General features: G+C 67.3%; 1 protein-coding gene across 4 annotated transcripts; it reads left to right on the plus strand.

Moving 5' to 3' along the window:
- The first annotated feature begins 90 nt into the window (after nt 1-90).
- Nucleotides 91-10211, plus strand: NEU1 (neuraminidase 1). Of its 4 annotated transcripts, none has more exons than XM_058828307.1 (7): nt 91-191; nt 997-1189; nt 3619-3848; nt 4226-4258; nt 5931-6113; nt 7619-7838; nt 9949-10211. In XM_058828307.1, the coding sequence occupies exons 1-7, from the start codon at nt 126-128 to the stop codon at nt 10167-10169; spliced, it is 1146 nt and encodes a 381-aa protein (XP_058684290.1). In that variant the 5' UTR covers nt 91-125; the 3' UTR covers nt 10170-10211. The 4 variants fall into 4 exon arrangements, with proteins under 4 accessions (XP_058684290.1, XP_058684292.1, XP_058684289.1 ...); XM_058828309.1 differs by having other exon boundaries at nt 5934-6113; XM_058828306.1 differs by lacking the exon at nt 4226-4258 and having other exon boundaries at nt 3619-3881.
- The last annotated feature ends 227 nt before the right edge of the window (nt 10212-10438 follow it).

The raw sequence follows: 10438 nt of genomic DNA on the forward strand, positions 1-10438 counted from the left end.
CGGGCCCCACCCGGTTGCCGCTTTAAGGCCGCGCCTCCCTCCCCCCGCCATCGCCGCTTTAAGGGAAGGCCCCGCCCCCCGTCACGTGACGCGCGGCGCTTCCGGTGTCTCTTAAAGGGGCCGCGATGCTGCCGCTGCTGCTGCTGCTCGCCCTGGGCGCGGCCGCGCGCTGGGTCCCGACCCCCGAGACGGTACCGGGACCCCCCCCCGGGACCCCCCCGGGACCCCCCCGGGACCGCCCCAACCCCCCCCGGGGACCGGAGGAGTCTCCGGGAACCGTTCGGGGTTTCCGTTAAGGGGCCCCTCCCCCACAGCTAAAGGGGTGACAGCTCCAGGGGACCCCCCCGGGACCCCCCCGGGACCCTCTGAGACCCCCAGGGACCCCCCCGGGACCCCCCCGGGACCCTCTGAGACCCCCCAGGGACCCCCCCGGGACCCTCTGAGACCCCCAGGGACCCCCCCGGGACCCTCTGAGACCCCCCTGAGACCGCCCGAGCCCTCCTGAGACCCCCCTAAGCCCCCCCAGGACCCCCCATATCCTCCCAGGACCCCCCAGGACCCCCCAAATCCCCCCCAGGACCCTCCTGACCCCCCTAAGTGCCCCCTTGGGACCCCCCGGGACCCCCCCAGAGCCCTGGGACCCCCCAGGACCCCCCAAATCCCCCCCAGGACCCCCCAGGACCCCCCAAATCCCCCCCAGGACCCCCCCAGGACCCCCCAGGACCCCCCAGGACCCCCCCAGGACCCCCCAAATCCCCCCCAGGACCCCCCCAGGACCCCCCCAGGACCCCCCCAGGACCCCCCAAATCCCCCCCCAGGACCCCCCAAACCTCCCCAGGACCCTCCAAATCCCCCCCAGGACCCCCCAGGACCCCCCAAATCCCCCCCAGGACCCCCCAAATCCCCCCAGGACCCCCCAAATCCCCCCCAGGACCCCCCCAGGACCCCCCAGGAGCCCCCCAGGACCCCCCCTGACCCCTCCCCCGGTGTCCCCAGGTTCGTCCCCGGCTGCTCCGGGAGCAGCTGCTGTGGGTGAGCGGCGGGGGTCGCGGGGGGGTCCACACCTTCCGGGTGCCTCTGTTGGCCGCGACCCCCGGGGGGGCCCTGCTGGCCTGCGCCGAGGGCCGCAAACGCTCGGCCTCCGACGTGGGGGCCAAAATCATCGCCTGCCGCCGCTCCCCCGATGGAGGTGGGGATGGAAATGGGGCTGGGGGCCATGGGGAGGGGATGGGGGTGATGGAAATGGGGCTGGGGGCCATGGAAATGGGGCTGGGGGTGATGGGAATGGGGTGAAATGGGGCTGGGGGCCATGGGGAGTGATGGAAATGGGGCTGGGGGCCATGGGGAGTGATGGAAATGGGGCTGGGGGCCATGGAAATGGGGCTGGGGGTGATGGAAATGGGGCTGGGGGTGATGGAAATGGGGCTGGGGGCCATGGGGAGGGGATGGGGGCCATGGGGAGTGATGGGAATGGGGCTGGGGGCCATGGGGATGGGGTGAAATGGGGCTGGGGGCCAAAATCATCGCCTGCCGCCGCTCCCCCGATGGAGGTGGGGATGGAAATGGGGCTGGGGGTGATGGGGAGGGGATGGGGGCCATGGAAATGGGGCTGGGGGTGATGGGGAGGGGATGAAATGGGGCTGGGGGCCATGGAAATGGGGCTGGGGGCCATGGAAATGGGGCTGGGGGCCATGGGAATGGGGCTGGGGGCCATGGGAATGGGGCTGAAATGGGGCTGGGGGCCAAAATCATCGCCTGCCGCCGCTCCCCCGATGGAGGTGGGGATGGAAATGGGGCTGGGGGCCATGGGGAGGGGATGAAATGGGGCTGGGGGTGATGGGAATGGGGCTGGGGGCCATGGAAATGGGGCTGGGGGCCATGGGAATGGGGCTGGGGGTGATGGAAATGGGGCTGGGGGTGATGGGGAGGGGATGGGGGCCATGGAAATGGGGCTGGGGGTGATGGGGATGGGATGAAATGGGGCTGGGGGCCATGGGAATGGGGCTGGGGGCCATGGAAATGGGGCTGGGGGCCAAAATCATCGCCTGCCGCCGCTCCCCCGATGGAGGTGGGGATGGAAATGGGGCTGGGGGCGACGGGGGGTCCCGGGGAGGGGATGAAATGGGGCTGGGGGCCATGGGAATGGGGCTGGGGGTGATGGAAATGGGGCTGGGGGTGATGGGAATAAGGCTGGGGGCCATGGGGAGGGGATGAAATGGGGCTGGGGGCCATGGGAATGGGGCTGGGGGTGATGGAAATGGGGCTGGGGGTGATGGAAATGGGGTGAAATGGGGCTGGGGGCCATGGGAATGGGGCTGGGGGCCATGGGGATGGGGCTGGGGGTGATGGGGAGGGGCTGGGGGCCGTGGAAATGGGGCTGGGGGCCATGGGAATGGGGCTGGGGGCTATGGGGAGGGGGCTGGGGGCCATGGGGAGGGGATGGAAATGGGGCTGGGGGCCATGGGAATGGGGCTGGGGGTGATGGAAATGGGATGAAATGGGGCTGGGGGTGATGGAAATGGGGCTGGGGGCCATGGGGGGCGATGGGGAGGGGATGAAATGGGGCTGGGGGCCAAAATCATCGCCTGCCGCCGCTCCCCCGATGGAGGTGGGGATGGAAATGGGGCTGGGGGCCATGGGAATGGGGCTGGGGGCCATGGGGAGGGGCTGGGGGCCATGGGGAGTGATGGAAATGGGGCTGGGGGCCGTGGAAATGGGGCTGGGGGTGATGGGGAGTGATGGAAATGGGGCTGGGGGGGTCCCGGGAAGGGGCTGAAATGGGGCTGGGGGCCATGGGAATGGGGTGAAATGGGGCTGGGGGCGATGGGGCTGGGGGCGATGGGGCTGGGGGCCATGGGAATGGGGCTGGGGGTCCCTGGGAGGGGCTGAAATGGGGCTGGGGGCGATGGGGGGGGTGGGAGGGGGCTGGGCTCTCAGGGGGTCTCCACCTCGTGTCCCCCTCCCCAATCCAGGTGTGATTTGAGGTCCCCTCCCCCCTCCCCAGGTGTCACCCCCTGTCCCCTCCCCCCGCAGGTGTCACCCCGTGTCCCCCTCCCCAATCCAGGTGTCACCCGCTGTCCCCTCCCCCCGCAGGTGTCACCCGCTGTCCCCTCCCCCCGCAGGTGCCACCTGGGGGTCCCACCCCGTGTCCCCCTCCCCAGTTCAGGTGTCCCCTCCCCTCCCCAGGTGTCACCTGGGGTCCCCTCCCCCCTCCCCAGGTGTCACCCGCTGTCCCCTCCCCCCGCAGGTGTCACCTGGGGTCCCACCCCGTGTCCCCCTCCCCAATTCAGGTGTCACCTCGTGTCCCCTCCCCCCGCAGGTGCCACCTGGGGGTCCCCCCACCTGTCCCCCTCCCCCCCCGCAGGTGTCACCCGCTGTCCCCTCCCCCCGCAGGTGTCACCTGGGGTCCCACCCCGTGTCCCCCTCCCCAATTCAGGTGTCCCCTCCCCCCGCAGGTGTCACCTCCTGTCCCCTCCCCCCGCAGGTGCCACCTGGGGTCCCACCCCGTGTCCCCCTCCCCAATTCAGGTGTCCCCTCCCCCCGCAGGTGCCACCTGGGGGTCCCACCCCGTGTCCCCCTCCCCCCGCAGGTGTCACCTCGTGTCCCCTCCCCCCGCAGGTGCCACCTGGGGTCCCACGGAGGTGGCGGCGGATGACGGCTGGGGGGGGGATGGGCTGAGTCTGGGGGCTCTGGCGGTGGCGGGGGGGGAGGTGCTGCTGCTGTTCGCGCGCTGCGCCCACCCCCCCAATTCCTGCGGCCCCCCCAGCGCCCTCCTGCTGCGCTCCCGGGACGGGGGGCGCTCCTGGGACCCCCCCCAAAACCTCTCCCACCTCCTGCGCCCCGGGGAGGTGTTCGCACCTGGGCCGGGGTCTGGCATCCAGGTGAGTGAGGGGAGGGGGCTTCGGGGGGGTTCGGGGGGTCTGAGACCCCTCCCCCGGGATCGGGGGGGTTTTTGGGGGGGATTCGGGGGGTTTTGGGGGGTTCGGGGAGGTTCGGGGGGGTTCGGGAGGGTTTGGGGGGGATTCGGGTGGGTTTTGGGGAGGTTCAGGTGGGTTATGGGGGGTTGGGGAGGTGTTCGCACCTGGGCCGGGGTCCGGCATCCAGGTGAGTGAGGGGAGGGGGCTTCGGGGGGTCTGAGACCCCTCCCCCGGGATCGGGGGGGTTTTTGGGGGGGATTCGGGTGGGTTTTGAGGGGGTTATGGGGGGGTTATGGGGGGTTGGGGAGGTGTTCGCCCCCGGGCCGGGCTCCGGCATCCAGGTGAGTTCGGGGGGTTCGGGGGGGTTCGGGGGGGTTTGGGGGGTCTGAGACCCCTCCCCAAAGTCCGGGGGAGTTTTGGGGGGGTTCGGGGAGGTTTTTGGGGGGGATTCGGGGGGGTTCGGGAGGGTTTGGGGGGATTTGGGGGGATTTGGGGAGGGGTTCGGGAGGGGTTCGGGGGGGTTCGGGGGGGTCTGAGCCCCCTCCCCAGAGTTCGGGAAGGTTCGGGAGGGTTCGGGAAGGTTCGGGGGGGTTCGGGGGGCTTCGGGGGGTCTGAGACCCCTCCCCAGAGTTCGGGGGGGGTTTTGGGGGTGGGTTCGGGTGGGTTCGAGAAGGTTCGGGGGGGTTCGGCGGGGTCGGAGCCCCTTCCCCCGGGCTCGGGGTGGGTTCGGGGCTGGGTTCGGGGGTCCCGGCGGGGTCTGAGCCCCCTCCCCCGGGCTCGGGGGATTTGAGGGGTGGGTTCGGGGGGGTCTGAGCCCCCTCCCCCGGGCCGTGCCCCCTCCCCAGAAGCAGCGGGAGCCGTTCCGGGGCCGGGGAAGGTTCGGGGATTTGAGGGGTGGGTTCGGGGGTCCCGGCGGGGTCTGACGCCCCCTCCCCCGTTCCGTGCCCCCTCCCCAGAAGCAGCGGGAGCCGTTCCGGGGCCGGGGTGGGTTCGGGGCTGGGTTCGGGGGTCCCGGCGGGATGTGACGCCCCCTCCCCCGGGCTCGGGGGATTTGAGGGGTGGGTTCGGGGATTTGAGGGGTGGGTTCGGGTCTGGGTTCGGGGGATTTGAGGGGTGGGTTCGGGGGGGTCTGAGCCCCCTCCCCCGGTCCGTGCCCCCTCCCCAGAAGCAGCGGGAGCCGTTCCGGGGCCGGGGCTGGGTTTGAATGATGCTCGTGGGGGTCCCGGCGGGGTCTGAGCCCCCTCCCCCGGGCTCGGGGGATTTGAGGGGTGGGTTCGGGGGGGTCTGAGCCCCCTCCCCCGGTGCACGCCCCCTCCCCAGAAGCAGCGGGAGCCGTTCCGGGGCCGGGGCTGGGTTTGAATGATGCTCGTGGGGGTCCCGGCGGGATGTGACGCCCCCTCCCCAGGGCTCAGGGGGGGTTCAGGAGGGTCTGACGCCCCCTCCCCCGTGCTCAGGGATTTGAGGGGTGGGTTCGGGGGTCCCGGCGGTGTGTGAAGCCCCCTCCCCCGGTCCGTGCCCCCTCCCCAGAAGCAGCGGGAGCCGTTCCGGGGCCGGGATGGGTTCGGGGCTGGGTTCGGGGATTTGAGGGGTGGGTTCGGGGATTTGAGGGGTGGGTTTGGGTCTGGGTTCGGGGATTTGAGGGGTGGGTTCGGCGGGGTCTGAGCCCCCTCCCCCGTTCCGTGCCCCCTCCCCAGAAGCAGCGGGAGCCGTTCCGGGGCCGGGGGTGGGTTCGGGGCTGGGGTCGGGGGTCCCGGCGGTGTCTGAGCCCCCTCCCCCGGGCTCGGGGGATTTGAGGGGTGGGTTCGGGGGGGTCTGACGCCCCCTCCCCCGTTCCGTGCCCCCTCCCCAGAAGCAGCGGGAGCCGTTCCGGGGCCGGGGCTGGGTTTGAATGATGCTCGTGGGGGTCCCGGCGGGGTCTGAGCCCCCTCCCCCGGGCTCAGGGATTTGAGGGGTGGGTTCGGGGGTCCCGGCGGTGTCTGACGCCCCCTCCCCCCGTGCACGCCCCCTCCCCAGAAGCAGCGGGAGCCGTTCCGGGGCCGGGTTCTGTTCTGCGGCCACGGGACCCTGGAGCGGGACGGGGTCTCGCTGCTGCTCAGCGATGACGGCGGCCGCAGCTGGCGCCGGGGGGGGGTCCTGCCCGCCATCCCCTTCGGAGCCCCCCGGCGCCCCCGGGACTTCACCCCCGACGAGTGCCAGGTGCCGAGACCCCTCCCCAGTTATCCCTCGGCTTTTGGGGAGGGGTCCCGGGCTGAATTGTGTCCCTTCCCCGTTTATTCTCTGTTTTTGGGGAGGGGTCCCCCTGCTTTTCCCTCCATTTCTCATTTTGGGGAGGGGTCCCGGGCTGATTTGTGACCCCCCCAGTTATCCCTCGGCTTTTGGGGAGGGGTCCCGGGCTGAATTGTGTCCCTTCCCCCCCGTTTATTCTCTGTTTTTGGGGAGGGGTCCGCCTGCTTTGCCCCCCTTATTTCTCTCTCTCATTTTCGGGAGGGGTCCCCCCATTTCTCTCTCATTTTGAGGAGGGGTCTCCCCCGTGTCCCCCCCATTTCTGATTTTGAGGAGGGGTCTCCCCTGTGTTCCCCCCCCCATTTATTCTCTCATTTTGAGGAAGGGTCCCCCCGTTTATTCTCTCTCATTTTGAGGAGGGGTCTCCCTGTGTCCCCCCCATTTCTCATTTTGAGGAGGGGTCTCCCCTGTCCCCCCCATTTCTCTCTCATTTTGGGGAGGGGTCTCCCCTGTCCCCCCCCATTTTTTTCTCTCATTTTGAGGAGGGGTCTCCCCCGTGTCCCCCCCCATTTCTCTCTCTCATTTTGAGGAGGGGTCTCCCCTGTTCCCCCCATTTCTGATTTTGAGGAGGGGTCTCCCCATTTCTCTCTCATTTTGAGGAGGGGTCTCCCCTGTGTTTCCCCCCCCATTTATTCTCTCATTTTGGGGAGGGGTCCCCCCATTTCTCTCTCATTTTGGGGAGGGGTCTCCCCCTGTCCCTCCCATTTCTCTCTCATTTTGAGGAGGGGTCTCCCCCTGTCCCTCCCATTTCTCTCTCATTTTGAGGAGGGGTCTCCCCTGTGTCCCCCCCCAATTTTTTTCTCTCATTTTGAGGAGGGGTCTCCCCCGTGTCCCCCCCCATTTTTTTCTCTCATTTTGAGGAGGGGTCTCCCCCGTGTCCCCCATTTCTGATTTTGGGGAGGGGTCTCCCCTGTTCCCCCCATTTCTCATTTTGAGGAGGGGTCTCCCCTGTTTCCCCCCATTTCTCATTTTGAGGAGGGGTCTCCCCTGTTTCCCCCCATTTCTCATTTTGAGGAGGGGTGCCCCCATTTCTCTCTCATTTTGGGGAGGGGTCCCCCCGTTTATTTTCTCTCTCATTTTGGGGAGGGGTCCCCCATTTCTCTCTCTCATTTTGAGGAGGGGTCTCCCCTGTTCCCCCCATTTCTCATTTTGAGGAGGGGTCTCCCCCGTGTCCCCCCCCATTTTTTTCTCTCATTTTGAGGAGGGGTCCCCCCATTTCTCTCTCATTTTGGGGAGGGGTCTCCCCCGTTTATTCTCTCTCATTTTGAGGAGGGGTCTCCCCCGTGTCCACCATTTCTCTCTCATTTTGGGGAGGGGTCTCCCCCGTTTATTCTCTCTCATTTTGAGGAGGGGTCTCCCCCGTGTCCCCCATTTCTCTCTCATTTTGAGGAGGGGTCTCCCCCTGTCCCCCCCCCCAGCCCTACGAGCTTCCGGACGGTTCCATCGCCGTCAGCATCCGGAACCAGAACCAGTTCCGGTGCCGGTGCCGGATGCTGGCGCGGAGCTGGGACGGGGGGGAGACGCTGCCCCCGGCCGCCGTGACCTTTGACCCCGCGCTGCCCGACCCGGCCGTGGCCGCGGGGACCGTGGTGACCCAGGGGCTGCTCCTGTTCAGTAACCCCGCCCACGAGAGCCAGCGTGAGTCAGGGGACATTGGGGACATCGAGGGGACATTGGGGACATTGGGGACATTGGGGACACTCAGGGGACATTGGGGACATTGGGGACATTGGGGACATTGGGGACATTGGGGACATTGGGGGCATTGGGGACATTGGGGGGATTGGGGACATTGGGGACATTGGGGGGATTGGGGACATTGGGGACATTGGGGACATTGGGGACATTGGGGGGATTGGGGACATTGGGGACATTGGGGACATTGGGGACATTGGGGACATTGGGGACATTGGGGACATTGGGGGACATTGGGGACAGTGGGGACATTGGGGACATTGGGGACATTGGGGGGATTGGGGACATTGGGGACATTGGGGACATTGGGGGGATTGGGGACATTGGGGACATTGGGGACATTGGGGGGATTGGGGACATTGGGGACATTGGGGACATTGGGGACACTGGGGACATTGGGGACATTGGGGGACATTGGGGACATTGGGGACAGTGGGGACATTGGGGACATTGGGGACATTGGGGACAGTGGGGACATTGGGGGGATTGGGGACATTGGGGACATTGGGGACATTGGGGGACCGTGGTGACCCAGGGGCTGCTCCTGTTCAGTAACCCCGCCCACGAGAGCCAGCGTGAGTCAGGGGACATTGGGGACATTGGGGACATTGGGGACATTGGGGACATTGGGGACACTCAGGGGACATTGGGGACATTGGGGACATTGGGGACATTGGGGACATTGGGGACATTGGGGACATTGGGGGCATTGGGGACATTGGGGGGACATTGGGGACATTGGGGACATTGGGGGGATTGGGGACATTGGGGACATTGGGGACATTGGGGACATTGGGGGCATTGGGGACATTGGGGACATTGGGGACGCTCAGGGGACATTGGGGACATTGGGGACATTGGGGACATTGGGGACATTGGGGACATTGGGGACATTGGGGGGATTGGGGGGATTGGGGACATTGGGGACATTGGGGACATTGGGGACATTGGGGGGATTAGGGACATTGGGGACATTGGGGACATTGGGGACATTGGGGGGATTGGGGACATTGGGGACATTGGGGGGATTGGGGACATTGGGGGACACTGGGGACATTGGGGACACTCAGGGGACATTGGGGACATTGGGGTCATTGGGGACATTGGGGGCATTGGGGACATTGGGGACATTGGGGACATTGGGGACATTGGGGACATTGGGGGACACTGGGATGGACACTGGGATGGACAGATGGACACTGGGATGGACACTGGGATGGACAGACGGACACTGGGATGGACAGATGGACACTGGGATGGACACTGGGATGGACACTGGGATGGACAGACGGACACTGGGATGGACACTGGGATGGACACTGGGATGGACACTGGGATGGACAGATGGACACTGGGATGGACAGATGGACACTGGGATGGACACTGGGATGGACACTGGGATGGACAGACGGACACTGGATGGACACTGGGATGGACAGACAGACACTGGGATGGACACTGGGATGGACAGATGGACACTGGGATGGACAGACGGACACTGGGTGGACACTGGGATGGACAGATGGACACTGGGATGGACAGACGGACACTGGGTGGACACTGGGATGGACACTGGGATGGACAGACGGACACTGGGATGGACAGATGGACACTGGGATGGACAGACGGACACTGGGATGGACACTGGGTGGACACTGGGATGGACACTGAGATGGACAGATGGACACTGGGATGGACACAGGGATGGACAGATGGACACTGGGATGGACACTGGGATGGACAGACGGACACTGGGATGGACAGACGGACACTGGGATGGACACTGGGATGGACACTGGGTGGACACTGGGATGGACACTGGGATGGACACTGGGATGGACACTGGGATGGACAGATGGACACTGGGATGGACACTGGGATGGACACTGGCACGGACAGATGGACACTGGACAGGTCCCCCTTGGGGGGGGTGCAGGGGGCGTGGCTTTGCTTCAGGGGCGTGTCCTCTTTGTGGGCGTGGCCTCTATGTGGGCGTGGCCTCTTTGTGGGCGTGGCCTCTTTGTGGGCGTGTCCCGACTGGCCCCGCCCCCAGGCGTGAACCTGACGCTGCGCTGGAGCTTCGATAACGGCACCACGTGGTGGGGGCGTGGCCTGCGCGTGTGGGCGGGGCCCAGCGGGTACTCGGCGCTGGCGGCCCCGCCCCCCGAGCCCGCAGGCTCCGCCCCCTTGGTGTATCTGATCTACGAGAAGGGGCGGAGCCTCTCCACCGAGAGCGTCTCATTGGCCACCATCAGCCTGGCGGGAGATCCCTGACCCCGCCCCCTTTTCCGGGCGCGGAATAAACCCATTGGTTCACGCCCGCCTTTCGTCATCCTCGGGGGGCGTGGCCGGGGCGCTGGCGGGAACCGTCGCCATGGCGACGCGGCGGGCGGGGATTCCGCCGGGGCTTTCCCTGAGGACCCCCCCACGCTGAGGCGGGGCTGCCCGCGGCGCTGCCTGAGCGGAGGTTTGCGGGCGGCGGGAGGCGGGAGCGGCGGGGAGGGCTCGGCGGGAGCTGCGGGAGAACCGGAGGAGCCCCGGGA

Source organism: Poecile atricapillus (genome assembly GCF_030490865.1).
Source record: "Poecile atricapillus isolate bPoeAtr1 chromosome 26 unlocalized genomic scaffold, bPoeAtr1.hap1 SUPER_26_unloc_1, whole genome shotgun sequence".
NCBI classification, from domain to species: domain Eukaryota; kingdom Metazoa; phylum Chordata; class Aves; order Passeriformes; family Paridae; genus Poecile; species Poecile atricapillus.

What these genes read in the sequence shown, in the direction of transcription:
- NEU1 (XM_058828306.1), top strand. Translation starts at nt 126, where the DNA reads ATGCTGCCGCTGCTGCTGCTGCTCGCCCTGGGCGCGGCCGCGCGCTGG. An exon ending in CCGCCGCTCCCCCGATGGAG is followed by an intron (nt 1,190 to 3,618) that starts GTGGGGATGGAA and finishes CTCCCCCCGCAG; the next exon opens with GTGCCACCTGGGGTCCCACG. An exon ending in GGCCGGGGTCTGGCATCCAG is followed by an intron (nt 3,882 to 5,930) that starts GTGAGTGAGGGG and finishes CCCCCTCCCCAG; the next exon opens with AAGCAGCGGGAGCCGTTCCG.